Below are 20,536 nucleotides of genomic sequence, written 5' to 3' on the forward strand. Positions count from 1 at the left end.
GAACCATGCTTGAAGTAAGATTAAGACATCACTTTTGACATTTAGCCATGGTTTTGTTTTGGTTTTGTCTAAATCTCTGGTGGCCCAGGAGCACTGTTTTCTGTAAACAGGCAATTTAGGTGTTTTGGCTTTGGTAAGGGTGAAAACAGAGGAAAAACACATGATGTGGAGACGGAAAAGGCAGATTTAAGGGGCATGGGGCACACTTGATGAGTTCTGGCTAGTATAGCCTTTCACTCGCAGAGGAATTCAGGAAATTGGTCGACTGGGACGCATGCTGACTTACTTCTTTTTAGAAAATTGATGGCGAACAAAGACTGCATTGAGGCCAAGTTTGGAAATTATCAGGTTTGACTATTCTTCAATTTATCAGCAAAGGGTAAACCTTGGAGGAATTTTTCATTCAGGTCTCTCGCAATCACAATCCCAACTCTTTGTTACCTAATACTTCAGCATCAAGTACATCAGATCCCAACAAGAAGTAAGAGTGAAGGTTGAATTACTGCAAAAGAACTAAGCAGTATATTCATGCAAAGCTATTAAGTACAAATGTAGTGATTGTGAAGCATTTTGGAGTTGATTAATTGACTGTAATTTCTCAACCAGCAATTTGTCTTCATTCTGAGACAACTTTTGTTTGTGAGATGATGGGCTTGAAACATTTGATAGCCCCTGTTACAAATGAAGCACCATCACAGATTGTTGTTAAAAAAAATGATAGGAAATCTTTGAACATTTACTTCACAGGTGTGTCAAAACATTTTGTGTTTGTCTGACAAATTGCTGAAAGGCCATTAATTTCACTAACTTGTCAAAGGTTAAAAGGTCAAGAAGTGCACTTACATTTATAGCCCCTTTTAAAAGTGTGTGTTTTGTACCTGGCCTGAGTCAGACCTTATTGCCCAGTGTCCAATGGAACACCTGTAGATTTGCTTACACAACAACAAGCAACAGTTGCTATGTAAGACATAAGAACAACTCCAAACATCTCTTCAGAGGTTTTCCCTCTTTCTTGACCACAATTAATTTCCTTTCACAAAACATGTTTCATCCAATCATCAACCAAGTAGCACATCAGTTTTAGATCAAAATCTTTGCCTATCCTCACCTAGAAGTGACTCTGCCAACCCTTCAATTAAAAAATCCAGAACACCCCTCCCATAGGCTTCTTAACCCTCAGCCTGCTAAGGTAGCCGTTTGGCACCAAATTTGTATTGGTTATGTTGTAAGGCAGCAAGGAGAAGGCTAAAGTAATTGTAAGTTAACAATCCATTTGATGATTCAGCTTGTCCTTTTTTCTAGAGTATACAGCTGGGGGCTGGTAATTCACAGATCTGTTTCTAAATAATGACTACCTGTAAATTGTCAACCTGTAACTACACCAGAATAGTTACAGTGTTTTTCTTATAGCTATGTTTCTCTCTGTGAACAGAAGAACCAAAAATCACTGACAGATATGAGTAGCCTCCTGATAACCAGTCTCTGTGATAAGAGAACTTTGATGTCATACTTTATGTATGACTCATGCACTGTCCTTATTAGTTCTGTATATCCCAAAAGTCTTATCTTTAATAATGACTTATCTGGTTCAAACATCATAGCTTTTGTTCTTGAACCAGTAAAACACATGGTCACATAGATACAGATACATGTATTCTTACTCCTTTTTAACTTTGTCTAATAACAGCAAATACAGACATTAAAGAATGATGAGTTTGATTGGAAAATCCTCAGCGGGAGAAAAAAAAATACCTCTGGATAAAGTGGTTCCGTCCTTCCTATCAAAGGAGACATTGATTTATATCTGCTGTAAGTGTCAAGATCTGCTGATGAGGATATCTGGTGGCCTTATCTGCCTAGTGCAGCAGTATTGTCTGAACTTGACATCAGAGCAGGCCACCAAGGAAGCAACTTATCAAAAACTTATGTTTAATTTTGAAAAAGGCCATGTTGGAGTTGTAACGGCAATATCTTGTTGGTATTAGTGAAGTTACAATGTCAAAAGTTAAGCTTGGGGATTACAGAAAAGGGAACCTTATTGACAGACATATGGAAGTTCTCTGTTCTTGACCTATCACACGACCATGTAGCTGAACATCCTGGGTAAAGAAAGCACACAAGGTTACAATGCTCCCTCTCAAGGTAGACAAACTTGAAGAGACAGACTCTAAAACTACTAAAAGATCAGGATGTTCTTTGGCAGGTAGATAGACCATGCTTCATTTGATCAAATTGAAATATTATGAATTGTTCTTGCTCCACTGGCATGTGACAGTAACCAGGCCCTCATTACATAAGATGATTGACAGGCTGTTGTGGGGCAGAACACAGGAAGTTTGGTTCAGAATACAATTAGAACTTTGGGTGTGGTGAGCGTAGGTCGCCTGGAGGATGGCCTGAGGTAGGGTTATGATTTATCTGAACAGAATGTCCGTTATGGATTGTAGTCATTTACAGAACAACATAGTCTTATGATTGGTCTTTGTTATATTTGCCAAATCTTCCAACTTCCTGTAGAATTATGAAAGGGCGAAGCATGATATTGAAGTAGACTGTAGTGTACAGCTTATATGGTATGATGCCTTCCTTAGACCTTTGGTGCGTTTGTCCCATCCCCAGAGAAAATACCATTGGACCACCAGGTAAGCTGTTTTTGTATGTACGTAACGTTTTTATCCATGTATGTATGATTACTTTCAGACAAAAAAGTGACCAGTTTTGTGTTTTAAGCCTTCCAAGTCTTGATGGAATACAAAAAGCTTTATAAATTTTTACATTTCCGTAGACACCTGAATCTTGCTGTATCTCTGCATGTCAAGACCAGGCATTTTGCTTCATGCCATATTTGTTTAGTATGTTCTTCAAGCTATTGTTTAACATGACTTTATGGGGGAGGGCATTGCCGACGTAATACAGTGTGCCATGCCATAAGTCTGGAGGGTTTTATATGTGCATTGTTTCACACGGGGTCTTTATCGCTGCTGTAGGTACAATCTAAACAGGTGGGCGTGTTTGGGGGGTTTATTTTTCCATGACTTGAGCGAATGTCTCAAGGTCAGAGCCCCACGGAGGGCCACAAGGGCGAACTTGGGATTATTTGGGTCCTGGGAAGTATAGGAAGTTTGGAAAGATAACAAGGTGCCTGTCTTAGTAAATTTGCTGGAGTGGCCCCTTTAAAAAAGCACATCTGGTAAGGTGAGGTGAGGCAGCATTTTTAGATGCAGTCTAGAAGCCAGATGTGAAAAGTACAGTATATTACTTTTTCATTCAAGATCACTTTGATAGTAAAGATATCAGTTGGATTATTTGCTTATAAACATGTTTTGTATACATTTTTCCCTCCCTTCGAGCACGCCAAACACCAGTTACTGAATATCTGTGATGTCTATCATTGTTTTGACTGATATTACCTTTGCTTCACAGCTGGAGATGCCAGGTTCCGGGTTGTTCACGAGTTGATGGTGACCGAGAGGAACTACATCGATGCACTCAAGAGCATCTTCGACATCTACGCTGAACCACTACGGTGAGATTTACTTTTAAATTTTCATGGGACAGTTATTCGTGACAAAAGATTTTGAGACAAGTACCACGTTGAAATCAAGTTTAGCTTGACAAGGTGAAACTAGATTATGTCTGTCTTAGTAAGGTCCTGAAAGATGACCCACTAAAGAGTTATCTGAAATTTTGCCCTGCCCTCCTTTATGATGTCACTTGTTTCTTCTTCTAAGTACTGTATACTGTAACAATTATTTTGTAGCTTTCAAGTAGTAAAGTTATATTGTCGAGACATTGTTAGAATCTTGATTTCATTGGACAAAAGTTTCAATGTTCCCAAGATACACTTAAGATTAATCTTTGTTGAAAGATTGAACGGTAGGAAGTTACTTGGCTTGTTAGCACAAAAGCGGCAGAGAAAATTCTTCATTGCTCAGGAGGGATCGTTACTTCTTGCCCAGCAGGCACGGAAAGCTTGGTTATGTAATCCCAGCGACTGTATCTGTGACAGTTAACTCTTTGAAATGTTAGAACTCTTGCAGGAAATGCTCTCAGAGGTTGATCATAAATAGTGATTTTGTGAAATTAATGAATTCCACTTGTCCCTCCGGGCTTCGTTATGACGGTTTTCGCACCTCGCGGGACTGGCGTGGTTTATTAGTGTCAGTTGAGCAGCCAGCTGTGAAACATATTGTGATGTACGGACACAATTGATCTTGGCAAGTCAAGCTCAGATACAGACCCTGTGGCTACGAAAATTGGCAGTCGTTTCATTTTCATTATCACAATTGCCTAATCTGTCTTTTACTGAGGTGGTATACTGAAAAGACAAGAAGGTAAGTCTGTCTTGATATGATCTATTGGTTCGTTAAAGCTAAAGTTTTCCTTTTTTTAGAATGTCATGTCAACTTTTACTTCGAAAAGTTTCACTGAACAGACACAGATTGTCTCCTTTTCTTAGGAAAATCTAATGACATCTGTTCCTAAGGGGTTTTTTCTAGTCATGCTCAGTAGCTTGAGTAGTTTTTCCAAGACCCAAAAAGGAGAAACTTAGCTTTCCATGACAAGAAGAAAACTTGAAATCTTGCTAGTCTAGGAAGTAACAGCTGTTTTTATGGAATGGATCTTAAGGGTGGTACAAATCTGTTTCTGATAGAAGAAAGCTTGTTCTTCCGGAAAGACGTTACATACATCCTCATCGGTATCAGAACAAAAACACAGCTTTCATCTGCTTAAGACCACATGTCTAAGAATGTTGATAGACTGTGCCGGGTTCCTGCGCCGGTCCAGTAATAGATGAAAAGAGCTCTCCAGAATTACCTGCTCTTGGACGGTAGGCTACTTTTTCAGGCTTCAAAAAATATGTACCTAAAATGATATACATGTACTTAGATTAGAAAGAACTTTCATTAATAGACTTGTATACATAGCTTCTTTAACAATGTAGGGAACCACTAAAATATTTCATGTATGGGTCATGACTTTTTAGAAATATATTTGGGAGAGGGGGGATATAAGTTATGTGTACAATGTGTCTTTTGGAAGTAATTGCCATGTCATTTGTGCAGTTCCGCAAGGTGTTCATAGGGGGCTCTTCAATCTGTTTATATCTATCTTTATTGATAAACATAGTGGAGTAATTTCAATGAGGAAATGTCTCTTTTCACTGGCAAAGAAAATGTTCACTGGGACATTTTAGAAGATGCCATACATTTGTTGTGTTGGGAATGTAAGTTGAAATTGTAGTTTGAATCCTGCAAGTCTTCTTCTTCGTCAGTAAACTGCATGTCATAGACACTTCCTGTCCTCAAGTGCAAGTACAAGTCCACCAGTGGTCCATAGCCTAAACAAAAATATCCCTCTCCAGAACCTACCAGGCCAGACACGATATATTTGGCTGGCAGACAAAGTGGGTGATTTGGAGAGCAATTCTTATCACAAACGCCGGGTAAAGCACAGAGTTATCTCCTCACACAAGAGGGAAGTGGGCCAGACTTATCATAGGGTCTGCCTCGGTCGTTAAGAGTTATGGTTATGAATGGCTTTGAACTAGGGCTTCGTAAGTAATCTTAGTTCAAATTTCCCTTTATCAACAGCAAGCTATTTTGATGGAAGTAGTAAACAAATATGAACAGTCTCCCATAAAGTTTCATTGTTGTGTGTTTGTCATGATAAAGATCAAATTTGATGAAATAATATATATGATATTGTAAAATCATTGTGACTATGGTTTGAAAAGAACTGAATGTTTTGCATGCTATTTACAGCAATGTTACACAAATGTAGCTCAACTGTGTTGTAGTTACCATGGATGATTACAGCAAGAGACAAACTGCTACATTTCAGTATCAGAGATGTCTGTTGTCATGCAAGAGAAATGTGATAGGGGGAGTGCCACATCAATTCACATTGAGCCATACTAGTATTTGTTGCCTATTTACCTGGGTTGTCAATTCATTACATGCATTTTAATGTTGAAGAGTGAGTGTGAACGCCTTCACTGTAAAACAGCTTATATTACCATGTTTGTCTACATGACTTTTAGCTAGAGGAAGACCAATCCTATGGCCAATGACTCTGTATGGAGGGATACCACTGCTCATATTCCTGAGACATTCCTGCCTCCTACTCAAGCCTGGTGTGTGGGTTTGCTTTCCTTCAAATTGGATAGCAGCACAGCTGTGCCATTGTTAAGCAGGATTCCTCTTGTCTTCTCCATCATTTTTCTGACCTTCAAAGCGAAAGAAAAGGACAAAGGGATAAGACTTTAGCTTGGAAATCTTGGATGTCATGTTGCTAATATGCAGAACCTCCTCCTACCCATGTTTTGCTCTTCTCTTGTACTCGTAACTTGGGCAAAACGTGATGCTATTTTTCCCCACAAGTGCTATTACTGGCAGTATACTAACAGCATGAGTGTTAGATTTATTGCGGTATTGTAGTATGCAGAATGAAGTATGTCAGAAATATCCTTTCCTTCTTGCAAAGGTTCTGTCAATCTGTTTAACAGTTGCCAGGATGTCCACTTCATTATAGTTTGACCATCCTCTCTCCTAGTCTGTGTACACTATTCTGAAAGTTGATTGTAGAAGAATACAACTGATTAATGGAGGTTGCCGTAATGTTGCCAATTCTTGGAACTTCGTAAAGATTACAGCATCATATGTTTTATATCATGTGGTATTTACTCGATTTTGTGCTAATGATTTGTTTTTGTGGAACATTTCAGTGGAAACCCAGCACCATCTGAATCAAACCTGGAAAAACCTATTGACAGAGTGACCAAACCCCAAATCCAAAAGGTCACAACCTCTGACCTTTAAGTGACCCTTAAACTAGGTCAGGTTGTTAAAAGTTTGAAGATAGCAATTTGTCACTCTTTTCTTACTTTTATCAATAAGTGTACCAATGTAGCCAGATGTGAAATAATTTTTTTCCTCAGCCCTTTCTACTGGTGACCTTTGAAATGAAAAAAGGCAACTTTTTTTATTGTAAAGTTTTCCTATGATGTGAATGTACATTTAACAGCAATGATGTTTTTGCTGTTTTCAATTGTGATACCCTCACCGAAATCTTCTACCTCACAAATGAAGTTAATACTTTCTCCCAGCTGCCTTACATTTCAGTAGTGGGAAGCAAAGCTAATCTGACAGCACTGATAAGATACCTACTGTTTCAGATAACTTGGTCAGGGAAGACACCTCTTCACAACCTGGGCTCCAGGCCTTTTCCATTATATCTCTTGTTTGTCTCTTTGGCAGTAATGAGAGGTAACAGGAAGGTTGATTGTTCTGTTTGGCAAAAGGGAATAGATGGTATCATGTTTAATTAGGACAGCCAGATAGTACTTGTTCAATAGGTCTTCATTTGATATGACATTTTATTTTAAAGGAACACACCTGAGAAAAAGTATATAGGAATGATTGTCTTGCGTGCAAAAGCTAGTGCCAGTTAGAAACTAATTTGACTGAGGAATCACTAACCAAGAATCTATCAAAATGCTCTAAATGCAGGGACCCACAGAAGGCCATGGATATCGGATATGTTCATTTCAATTTTGTTTACATGTAGTTCAATTTAGGTTTCAAATATATAGAAAAGAGCCGTGGTAGTTGATTAGTTCTTAATCATAGTAGCACACTAGATGTTGCTTTCCTGAGATTATAAATCATGCCATAGGCATACCAACTGTCATGCCAGCTGGTACTACTCTACTGCCAGGTAATTTAAAGGTCAGGAACTATATTACTACATTCAATAAAACTAATTTCTAGATTAGTATCACATTACACTGTACCAGAACCTTATCTGATAGGGTCAGATTGTTACTACCTATTAAATATGTGCCTATAGGTAGGAGGGCAGAAAACATGGAAGATTCGGTATGCTAAACCATGGAGATAGTAAACATTTTTGCCATGTAATGAAATGAATGCATTTTTGCGATGAAATGTGACTGCATTGTCAGCATTTATAGATAGTTGGCTAGGTTGCTGAGTGATCGAGATAAAGTGACTGAAAGATTCTATTCATCTTTTCATTCAGTACGTGATAATTGGTCGGAATGTTACCTCCAGGTTATCAAATTATGAATGAATACTGCTTTACCGAATATTCATCCACTATTCCAAAGGTTTCAGGTAACCCATTGACAACATTCTATCCTTAGAAACAATGAAAGTAAGTGCTCAGGCTTCAGGGTGGTATTTTCCATCTGACCTGGTTTAAGTTATGCCAAGGAAACCTGCCATACTAACCTGAATTGTGATTCTAATGATATGATTTAAGAAATTGTACACCAATATCCAAGTAGAGTACCATGAAGTTTACATTTTACTTAATGAACTAAGATGATAGCATATTTAAGCAGTAGGTTTTCCAAAGTGATCGCACTATTTCTACCTTTCTAATTACGTGCACAATAGATCATTAATTCAAGTGACATGTAGTCTGATTTGATCATTGCGTCTAATGTTACAATAGCTCATACAGGAGAAACCATGGGAATTTGTTGATGCTATGTTCTAGTTATCCAGTCCAAAAGCAAAAACAACTGAACCATATTGTAAGCATAGTTGATAAAGGTTAGTTAGTGTACATACATAGTGTAGGCTTGCTGTAGGTTTGAGTAGCAGACAATGGTGCAGAGAACAAAAGGTTCAAAGGGAGGATCATGATATGATGAAACTGTTGGAGGATGCTATCAAAATGTAAACACACTCGATTATTGATCCCATTGTTCTTTGGCCATGATATCTATGATCAGACCTTAGCTTATCGAAAAGTAATCACTTCAGATGCTCTAATTCACAGATTCAAAACACTTGAATTCTATAATAGGTGTATGGCGGTGCCTTTCATAGTTCTATTTGGCTTTGATTTTATCTATGATATGGTCAAGTTGTGTACATAACAAAACTGTGTTAATTGGGGGGAGGGGCATCCTCTTGACTTTTGGATTGAGGAGTTTTGAAAAGAAGTTTTGTCATGATTGTATATAAAACATAACTATAAGACATTATACTATAGACAAGAAGTGGTTCAAAGGGACCTGGAAGTCTGTGAAAACATACGTGTACGTTACCTGATGGTGTTTGCTACTTGATTCAATTGTCATTGATAGTTTTTTTCCAGACTTTGAGTCACATGTTATTTTCATGTGCTTAACCTAGCCCCCCACTCATGTAGTTTGTTTTTGATAACATTTTCTCCCCTCCATGTTTATAGGACGAATTTCCCAGTGGCATGTCAGTGACAGGAGAACGGTCTATTTGAAGTATTGTTTAAAAGAGTGACATTCCTAAAGTAGGTTATAACAGTTCATCTGGCAGTACAGACTGTCTTTCAGAGCTCTGAAGTGACCGTCTTCTGCTCTTGTCTTACAGGAAATTTTCATCGCTGAGCCCAGAAGATTACAAGGTGCTGTTTAGTGGGCTTGAGCCACTTCTGTCTCTGAGCAGGACTCTCTACAAAAAGGTAGGTTGTAGATGATTACAGGTTTAACTGTCTTTTTGTTCAGTAATCTTCAAAGGTGAGGTTGCTCATACAGAATTTTGTATGGAAACCTGTTAAAATGTCATTATGCAAATTTCAAGTTTTGTGTAAGGCAGCTTCAGGTAGGTATCATATGTTTGTATTTTATACTTGTAGTCACTACATGTATATTCATCTCAACCATTTGTTATTATAGAAAATGTTTATATCAAATGTGTACGGGTAAGTTCACAATACATTTGTATTGATTGGTCAAACCCCAAGTACAGTAATTAGAAAGCAGGAAAGAAGTAATTGAAGACCTTCAAGAAGATGTTTAAGGATGTATATGTTGTTACAATTTGCAAATTACTGGATCAAAGCATTTCTTCTGAATGAATTTAGTTGTGAGTTACTACCTGTCAAGGCTGTGTTTGTAATCTGTCTGTCTTTGTGTTCATTCCTGGGATCCTCTGCATTTTTCTCAGTTGTACCTTTTCATTCACTACATCACACAGTAAACCACCAGTAAACCACCTGTCACGGAATAATGAATATTGATACACTGATACACACAATCGTATAACTAACAGTGTATATGACATTGTACAGCAAACTTCATAGTTTGCGATTTGGGTAAGTAGTATTTCTTTTTCAGGAAAGGAGCAAGAGATGCAAGTTTTCAGCAAAGAGAAAATCAGGTTTTGTGCTGATTTTTAAAAATTCTAAAGCCAGGAATAGACCAAATATGCCTAACTGCTTACAGTGTTACACTACAAGGTTGTTAACACTTGTGTGCCCTACTAAGCGCTCAAAGCAGGGGGTTGTTGGAATTGTCCTTATGTTATGGGTATGCCAGCGTTGATTGAAATATAGTACAAGTGTAGCAAGGCTCAAGGCCAAGTTGTCTTCATCAAAGGTAACATCTCAAGAGATATTGTTTTATTTAATTCTAAGGCAGACATCATTGCAGCCGACAATAACACTCCTTTACCATCCTACTTGCTGCCTAGCCTATAGGTTACTATAACCAACACAGTTGGTACCAGAAGGCTACCTCAGAATGGAGAAAGTTAAGAAATTATCATTTTCTGCAAATATTTGATTGGCAAACATCATAAAACCACTGAAGGACCTGATTTAGTAGCACTGATGCTGGAAATATATAACTTTACTAAGAGCATGATGATATTGACATTTTGAGTTACAGGCTAGTTCTTTATTACCTGGCAAACACTTGATGATAAGGTTTTACACAATGTACAATGAACCTTTACAACTTGGTTCCAACCTGCCATTCCCAAGAGAAGTTGAAGTACCAAATTCAACTTTGTTTTGTAGGTAAAGGTCGTTTGCATCCTGACAACGGTCAAGTGAATTACTTTTTCTCTCAAACACCCTCTTCTCTGTCTGGCTCTGCCACTGTAAGTTGGTTTTTGGTGTAAGATATACAAGACATTGCAGCTTGGCAGTGAATGGTTCAATGTGAGTACTGTTCATGACCCATAAGGCGGAGACAGGTTTGTAGCTGTCGTTTTAGTTAACAGGAGATTAATCAATGTTGATGCTGTTTAGTCTGTAATGTGAACGTTGTTGTTTGTGAAGCATATCTGTTGCGTTGAAAGGAATATTGTGTGTCTTGTGCTGATAGCCGTGATGAACATCATGTCTTTGATGTTTTCTTTCAAGCGCCTTGCTTTGAAAATTTGCTTTGTCATTGTCAACAGAAGCGTCGCTGTTATGTGCAGTATTTGCAGACAGTCTGCTAAACGATGACCCTGGACATGCATGTGCATCACCCCCAGTACTACATGACACACTAGAAGACCTATGGTAGACGTTTTCCAAATGCTGTGATACAATGCAAGCTCTGAGGAAAGTGTGACATATGCTTCAAACAATTGATGCTTATCCTTGCTGTAAGTTTAACCCACAAAGGATAGGGTGGTCTATCAACATAGTTCTTTACAGTGTGCCTTACCTAACATGATGCCACATGTCTCAAAAGAGGCACACCTGCTGAAGGCTTTTGCGTTTTTAGCTTCACCTGTCAAGTTTGAAAGTCCAAACCATAACAGAACTAAAAATCTCATTCATAGTTTCATGTATAGACCTCGTTCTTTGTGCATTATACTTAAATGATGTCACATGCAATGTGTTACACTCTTTACATACCTTTAACATTGTTTGTTTCTACTGTTTGAAAGGACTCAGAATTCCTGAATGAGTTGAAGGTGTTGCCTAAACTCTTGTCTGAATGATACAGAACATTCAGGCCACTTGGTCTCACACTATGGATATTTGGTATACAGAGGCTACAATTTGTAAGAATGTAAACTGCTGTTGGCATCTGCAAGATAGCTTCTTAGGATACCTTTAAGACATTGTCCAACAATAGTTTGCCCTCGCATACTTTGCCCTTACCTTGACGTATTGTGTTTGTTCTACCAAGTGTGTACAGAGAGAGAAAGCTGCGTATCATGGCACTGTGTTTATCCGCCTCAAACTCAAGGAACTTTTGACTACAACAATGCAAACTATTTTTACCACATTGTTTATATATAGTAGATGTAACAGATATGGCCTGGACCATCTTAGGCTCTCCTCTGCATTCTTGTAGGCTGGCCTTCCGGACATTGCCACCCAGCGTTGTTAGTATCTTCTGTTATGTAAGGCCACACGACTTATCATATGACCTTGAAACAGCTCTTAAGTACCAGCTGGATAATGCAAGAGAAAAACTTTTACAACAAATTTTGCAAAGAAAGAAAGAAAGGATGACAAGAGAAAACAGTGAAAACTTTTAATAGTTTTATGATCTAGAAAAAATTATATGCACCATTCTTGTTTTTGACCTTCCACCCCTGCAAGGGTAAGGGGAAAACCCTGTATAGGTACCCGTACCCGTATAGGTCCCCGTATAGGTATACCGGTATACCCCATTTGGGGCCCCAACAAGCCAGGAAACACGCTATGACAGCCGCCATATGGGGCACCCAGAACGGCTGTTTTTTTACGGTCCCCACATTGATATAAGACACAGACAGTTGACTATACTCGGTCAGAAAATAGCTGAACAATCATATTTTACGATCTTTTGATTTCTATGAAGGACGGAGTTTTGGAATATACGGAATTTGCGAAGTTCGTACGGAGCTCCTGTCAGAACGTGCGAGCACCGATCTCGGAGACCTTTCAACTGAACCCGTTCTGAAAAGGTTTAATACGGAAAACCTACAGGAAACGCCTCACGCTAAAGACAGAGACCGAGCACGGCATTTTCAGACAAATCACGCCGAATGGCCGTAATGTTTGTGTCGCAATATATAAAGTGGTTACTTTCCGTCTATTAAAGCGGCTAGTTCGCACATGTGTCATGGCGGGCCTTCCGTGCATCGAGAACCGGGCGTTTCCTGTAGGTTTTACGCAGGTTTACTGGCAGCTCCAGCCGAACAGATCTTGAGTATTGCATCTGAAGATAATGAAATGCGGAACGGTTGATAGTTTGAGTGTTTTTTCTATTTCTTTTCAGAACAGGTTTAGTTGAAAGGTCTCCGAGATCGGTGCTCGCACGTTCTGACAGGCGCTCCGTACGAACTTCGCAAATTCCATATTTTCCAAAACTCCGTCCTTCATAGAAATCAAAAGGTAGTACAATATGATTGTTCAGCTATTTTCTGACCGAGTATAGTCAACTGATTGTGTCTTATATCAATGTGGAGACCGTAAAATACAGCCGTTCTGGGTGTCCCATATGGCGGCCGTCATAGCGTGTTTCAGGTATACGGGTACGGGTACCTATACAGGGTTTTCCCCTTACCCCCCCTGCAATTCGTCTTGGTCTGCCCCAAGTGCAATGCACTCTTTCTCATCAGCAAAGCATAAACTTTAGCATTCTTTGTGGCTGTTATGACAGCAGACGGGAAATATGCTGTTTTATCAACTGTGTACCTATTTGGGAGTTCTTGGAAACATTAGCAGTTGTGTTACATAACATGACGAAACAATTGATTTAAAAGTACTTCTTATTAAAACTTTATATGCAGAACATGAATACTGCTGGAAACATGATCTGGATTAATTAAAAGGCACTTTCTTAGCCTTGCTTGGTCTTTTACTCAGCCAGACTTTGGATTAGCTATGTAAAGGGTCATTAGTTTTGTATGACTTTTTTTTTAGAAATCTGTTAGCAAGAAGAGTAAGGCATGTTGCACTGCAGTGTATCTCATTAGCCTCTTTTGGAAATACTTCTTGACACAGTTCCCTTTTCTTCTGGTATGCTTCTTGCAAATAGAACAGGATCTGTTTCAGTGGCTGATGCCAAAATGTAATCCCTCTGTTATGATGGAGACTTTCCAGGCCAAGGGGGTGACATAGACAAAGTCACGACTAGAGGCAGATTTTCCCAGACAATTTGCAGGTGTCCTTTGATGTGTGATTGGCCATTTCCAATACCATATGTGCTGTAACCACAGGTCGAATCTGGGTCAGTTTGATTGGTTGATTTCCAGGGTTTCCTTCTAAAAGTTTTGTGGGAAGTAACAGCTATGTACCTGCAGCGACAGACTTGATACCAATTTACTGATGAAATGTAATGTCATAATGATAATGCATAGGATTAGCTATTGAAGTTCCGGTAAAAACTTCTGACCGATGTTAAAACTTACGCCAGAAACAGAATGCAATCTTTTCCATCTTAGTAGCACATCTTGGAATCTGGTTCTATAGCTGTACACAAATGTCTTTTGGTAAGTCATACGAGCTCAAGACAGAGCTCCCTGGGAATGTCTTCTAAAGTGTTTTGGGTACAAGAGGGCTTCCATAGATAGACTTGGCTGTCATCATCTCCGTCCCCAGTGTTTGTAGCGAGGTGCATTAGCTTCCAGTAAACCTTGGTGTTAGACTACCCAAAATCTCAGGTTGAAAGTCAACCCTTGGTTAAAGGGGCAGGGAAATCCAGTATCTGTTAAGTCAACTGTTTATTCCAGGTTTGGACAAGTAGGTAGGTGATGAGGTGTGGGTTCTCCCGAGTGGCTTAAGTTGTCCCGCTGTTGTTCTGTAACCTGTGCCGCAATAGCGGTGGGGACTTGAAGTCAGCTCTGCCGGGAAATGTATTCAGGAAGCTGTGATAGTGCATACCTTAGCTTGATCTTCATTTGTGAGTTTCACTTTTCCTTCCATTCCTTAGATTGCTATTCTTTTATTAGTGTAGCTATGTGGTCTTCTTGTATTGTCTGGGTATTTCTTACATGCATTCAGCCACCCCACTGTCCTGTGCCTTGTGCTAAGGTAAAGTGCAAAATTTGCTTTTGAGCTCTACTTCAAGGAGGAAACAGGCTCAGTTACATTTCAGACACCGTTGTAAAAGAATAACAAGCGATATATGTGCTCAGTAGATATGCCCTTGAGCTGCTTTTGTTGCAGCGGAATGTGCTGGTCTAGTCGATTATTCAATCTTCCATCTCCGCTTACACTTGTGGGCAGAACTGGCACCTTCCCCTTGTATGTAAACAGTGTAAAGAAGGATGAATTAATGGTAGAACAATGCAGGGCCGGCGGGAGCAGATGATGTTACACGTGTCTGAAAGAAACGGATACATCCCGACAGCCGGAAAGCGGTGGAATGGCCCCCCTCGGAAGGTAAAGAACAATGTTAAGGGCAACAGCAGAACTTGCGGTTTGTCAGTCCCGAACATTCCGGATTAAACAAAGAGTAAGAATGCTTCAACCACTTGCAGACACGTGAGGTTATTCCGAATGCCAAATCATTCCTCCGGGCCAAATTCTGCAAACTTTTTACATGCTTGAAAGCTGTGTATGGCACTCTGGATTTCCACTTATGTCGGGTTTTGACAACAAATAGAAGGTCAGACACGATGGAGACGTAGATTGCTAAAAAAAGAAGTCATTTTCAGTAGTGGCAAAAGTGAAAACTGCTTCTGAAGCTGGCCATGGTCTTGAACTGTACATGATTTACAGCCCACTGCAATGTGAGATGGACATTCCATTCTTAAAGACATGTCTGTCTTGTTAATCAGGCTTATTCTCTCAGTAGGAAGTTGAACTTGAGTTGACTCCGCGAAAAAGCTACCAGATGTTCACGTAGATGAAATGGTTGAACTTGCTTCTCTTGACGTCACGCGTGGATCTGCACATGCCCAGTGTGCAAGAGTCCTTCACGAAGGGCTAACATCACCTCGTCTTGAACTCATGAATGACAGATTCCTATGATTATGTTCTCCACTGGTCTTGTACAGGTCATGAAATAATAAAACTTAACATGACTGGACAGGACAGATTACTATCATAGGTAAAAGGTGACAATTAAAGGCAAGTTGGGGCTTAAAGTAAGCATCACATACAGTAGCTGTTGGCATGTAGAAAAATGTAGACAGGAACCAAAGCTTGGAAACATGAAAAAGCATTTTAAGAATGCACGCTTCCCTTCACCAAGGCAGCCTTGGGTTTACATACTTTGCAGTTTTAAAATCTGCAGTTTGAAACAAAGCTGCAAGGGGTGAAAAATTTAGTTAGTACTGGCTTCTTCTGTCAGTACTTACCATCAACCCAAAAATCACAATCCATATACTAGTATTACTTTTAGAGTGTCTTGTTCACAAACGAATGTCAGCAGAAATATGTCTTATTTCACGAAAAGGAATCTCAGAAACTTTATGTCTAGTCCCATTTTATGTATGAACATTGAAAGAGGCGATTATGTAGGTACAGTCTGTTTTATCCCTGGGAGAAAAATAGCGAGATTGCAAAAGTGAAGGACAACGGAAATGATTTCCTCCCAAAATAGTTTTTATTTGTTGACTTTCTCACAGGCCATTCTCGTTAAGTGTTACTGAGACAGATAGAAACAGGTCAGCCATGTAGTGTTGCTGCCTAGCCTTGTAACTGTCTTACGAAATGCTGCTCCAGAACCCTGTACAAACATGACACCAGACTTAAAGTTAGCCTGTGTAACGCCACTCCCCTGCCCAGGGCTGTAATGGCCCCCCTCCCCCCAGAAAGTTTGTTGTAGAATGATTGTAAGTTAACTGTATAGAGAAAGTTTATTGCAAGTTCTTGCCCGTAGGCTAATTGCAAGTACATGTCGAGATGACGGACAGAGAATAATGAACAGTATAACATGTGACCGGTGGCTACTCTAGTCTTACTACTGACGCTAAGTTCTAACTTATTGGGTTCAACTTCTTTTTCCGAGTGTATATGTAGACTTGAACATGATCTGAGGCATTTAATACAACTGTAGTTGGAGACAGGCCAGAATCCCCGTCTGTCAAAACCACAAGCTTGGCACCGTCCTCAGCCTGGAAAATACATCGGAAACAAGTACATCAGACATTTCTCAACCCCAAGATATATCAAGCAGCAACGGGGATACCAAAGACTCACTAGAGAAATGTTTTATGGGAAAGAGGCCAAGAATGTTTGATATTACACCAGAGACCTGCTGGCATTTGGTAGCCTGGAAAATGTATCAGAAACAAGGATGTTTCAGTGACATAAACTTGGAAGGGAAACAGTGTTTCAATGCCATTTAACAAGAAATGCCTTAGAACCAAATACCTGTCCTGGAACTAGTTAAGCGCATTGCCTGTAACAATGTAGACATGCCTTTACCCAACAAGGAATAGCTGCACTCGGCAATCATCCAAATAGAGTACTCTATTGGACAAATAAATACAGTGCATAAAATACTGTACTATTCTACATGTTAAGGTAGAAGGCAGATAGAGAGAGGATGATTGAATAATGAAAATTGTACTATTCTACTTTTTGTTTATTTTGAAAGATTCAAATTCAGTTTTATTTACAGATGTCACAAGACCTTGAGACCTCAAAGTATGAAGTGTATCTATAGATGCACATTTGATCTCATGGATGTCCAGATTGTTTTTGTTCATGCACAAGCGAGAGGAAGAAAACAGTTTTACTATTGTCAATCATATATATCCTCGTTTCCATGCTGTCTACCAAGTCAGGTTGTATAGATCCTCCTGTCTCTGTGTCATCAGCGATAAGGCTTGGCACGACATGCTTTATGGCAAAAACAAATTTCTCAGGAAACTCATGTTGACGATGTGCATCCCACCAAGGAGGTTATATATAGGAGGTTATATATAACCTCCTTGATCCCACGGAGAGGTACGAGATTATAAATATTGCTGTTACTCAAGTTCCCTTTTCCGCCCTTTCCCAGGATGAGTCACAATAGTATTTTGCAGCTACAGTTCCCTTGATATATGTTAGGAAATGAGAAACTACAGATTACTGAAGATTACAGGCTAAGATGCTAGGGTTGTATTAAGTAAAGAACAGTCAAGGTTCATTGTTTGCTGACTTTTGGGGATATTGCTTGAGACCCGGTGCCCTTGTAACCTTAAGACGGGACCCCCGACTGATGGACTTGCTTTTTCTTTTTTACTGGATCAAATCAGGATAAAAGCCAAACGGAACAGTATTTCCTGCATTTGCGGCTATTGCTTCAAGTTTCAGAATTTTGGAATTAGGTCAAGTACACTACTGGTGGTGTTTTTTTCCTAGGAAGACCATCCACATCATTTGTCATAAGTTCCCGGCAGGATCAACTACCCAAATTTGTACCATCTGTACATTTTACCTCTAATCTGTAAGCATCATGGAATATGATAAGGAATGTATGCTCCACTGTACCGCCTTGGTCTGAAGATAAGATTGAAGAAGGGTGATTTGAGTGTATAAGTCGATCAGAAGCATCCTGATGATGTGCCCCTGTCAGACAAATCAAAGGGGAAGTCTGGCAGACGGTACAGTGTCTCCCGTTTCAAGAAGGAAGAACAAGATTATTGCTGTCAAAGGTCGATTAAGAAATGCTGCCGGAATTATTAAGGCTTTACAACAAAACCACAGGAGGTAAAATAGAAGATTAAAGTGAGTTAAACAAGTAGAACCTAGAAGTTGAGAGGAAGGGATAATGATTAGAGAGTGTAGAATGGGGTCTCAAATGTTGTCAGAACCAGTGAATTTCAGTGACATGGCCCTGTGGAAAAAAGATATTTTAAGATTGAATCCCACACCCACCACTTCCAGATCCGCTTCAAACTGGGTGTGTCCGGGTTGTTATTCCGAAGTTTCTTCCGAAAAGCAGCTGGGGACTTGTAGGTTGGAAACTGGAGCCGGGAAAAGTCAGTAGCAGGAGGTAAACCTGTTTAACTTCTCCTTGGTAATCTGGTGAGGAATGGGTAGTTCTGTAAACATCACTCAGTGGTCGACTCAAACTTTTGAGAGAATGGGAAAAACAGGAAGTGTTGAGAGACAAGTTTTCCAGTTGGGATATCAGGAAAAGTGCAAATTTGAGATGTTGAGCTCTTGCAGGAACTAACTTATGAAGTGGGTTATGTGTAAAATGCTCTGAAGTGAAGGAACACAGTAGAAGTTAGAAAGAATCATTGGAATTTGTCCTTGAAAGATTATGGAAAGGGGGAGGTACCTCCGCCAAGGTCAACCGAAAATGTATCAGAGATGTGTTTTTTGAAAGTGCTCATTGTCCTTCCCTGTGAGAAGAAACCTTTCGTAAGAGACTTGAAAATGGTTGAAAGAAAGTCTCATCAGTGACAGTGTCACATCCTATTTCTAAATGAAGATGGAAAAGCCAAGTGTGAGTATATATAGAGTCAGGCATGTCTCATATTTTGCTTGTGACGCCTAACGTATGTGAAGTTCAGATTTTAAACTTAGAGGGAAAGTTGAAATTCATGTAAGCGTTTTCTAAAGAGAGAAGAAACTTTTAGGAAAGTTTGTGGAAATGGACTGAGTCCCCGTAATTAAGTGGTACATTCCATCCCAACCAGGTGTTGCCTTTCACATCTGAGGTGAAATTGTCCATATAAGGGTTCAAGACAGGTGGGCACTTGGAAGGACAACTTGGCATACCTAGATGGGCGTTAACTTGCTTCCGAAGGTCTTCCAAGAAAAGAGACTATCCCAAACACCTGCTTCAGATGTAGCCGCTCTCCCTAACTTAAAGTCCGGCACGTTCGCATCTCACATATGTTGACTTCCCTACTTGTTCGACATTTTCAAAATACCCAGTACCCATATATCCAGAGAGGATTAAGAAAGAGGAACTGCAAAAATGTGTTAATTAAGAGGCTTGTAAGCCTTCGCCGAGGGATGTGCCTGTGTCTGTACTTGTCAACAGGAGTAAATGCCTTTCAGGGTAATGCTTCAGCTTCAGTGGTACAAGGCAGCACAGTGTAAGAAGAAAGATGGGGGAAAAGTGTAGTGGTGAGGGAAAAAGAAGACACTGAAAGAATATAGAAAAGCAGTCAACACTGAACAATACCATACTTTTTTTGCAAATAGGCAAATCCACACTTTCAACATTGTACAAATGTTGCATACTTTTTCATTTTTCCATCTTCCATAATTGTACATGTAGGATCTTCCATAGGTTACTTTTCAGTAAAATCAGATGTGATCCCTCTTCCAATCCTGTATGTCAACATGCGTATGATTGTTATTCCTGTTCAACCTTGAATGCACCTCCATTTCAGTCAACACGGTAATGTTGATGGCCAAGAGTGGATCCTTTGAAGTAAAAAATGGGGCCTTAAACGCTGAATCGCAGGGGTGGTCTGCCATGGCTGTATCCCTGCACGCCAGTTGACAGTGAAGAAGTCCATGTATACTTGAATTTGGCAATGACATAGCCAGTAGCAAACCAGCTCCACATGACTTCAGGATTGCAATTAAGAAGACCAGAAGGCAGCATCAATGTCAAATGAGCATGCTGCTTATTTTCATTTCGGTTGGAACTTCAGTTACATGGCCAGTCTATCGGTTTGCTCCATCTAAGGCAGAAATACGACTGCAATGCCATGGTTAGTGCTGAGTGTAAAGGCCGTGAAGATCAAGTGTACATTGCCAAAAAAACTAGCTTTGCGCTCCTTCATAATGCCACTTGCGACAGTCTTTATTACTGCAGTGCAGTCAGCATTATGCCACTCACAGTTGTGCCATATGGCAAGTTTTGCTTTAGTGTGCATTCCAAAGTTTTGAGTACACTGCTAAA

General features: G+C 39.7%; 1 protein-coding gene across 3 annotated transcripts in view; it reads left to right on the forward strand.

Moving 5' to 3' along the window:
* LOC136431977 (uncharacterized) overlaps nucleotides 1-20,536 on the forward strand; it is a 116,981-nt gene that overhangs the window by 31,141 nt on the left and 65,304 nt on the right. For all 3 annotated transcript variants that reach the window (XM_066422997.1, XM_066422989.1, XM_066423005.1), the window contains 2 exons: nucleotides 3,424-3,526; nucleotides 9,384-9,474. In XM_066422997.1, coding sequence (XP_066279094.1) covers nucleotides 3,424-3,526; nucleotides 9,384-9,474 — 194 coding nt within the window. The remainder of the gene's footprint in view (nucleotides 1-3,423; nucleotides 3,527-9,383; nucleotides 9,475-20,536) is intronic.

This window comes from Branchiostoma lanceolatum, chromosome 1, assembly GCF_035083965.1.
Source record: "Branchiostoma lanceolatum isolate klBraLanc5 chromosome 1, klBraLanc5.hap2, whole genome shotgun sequence".
Taxonomy (NCBI): Eukaryota; Metazoa; Chordata; class Leptocardii; order Amphioxiformes; family Branchiostomatidae; genus Branchiostoma; species Branchiostoma lanceolatum.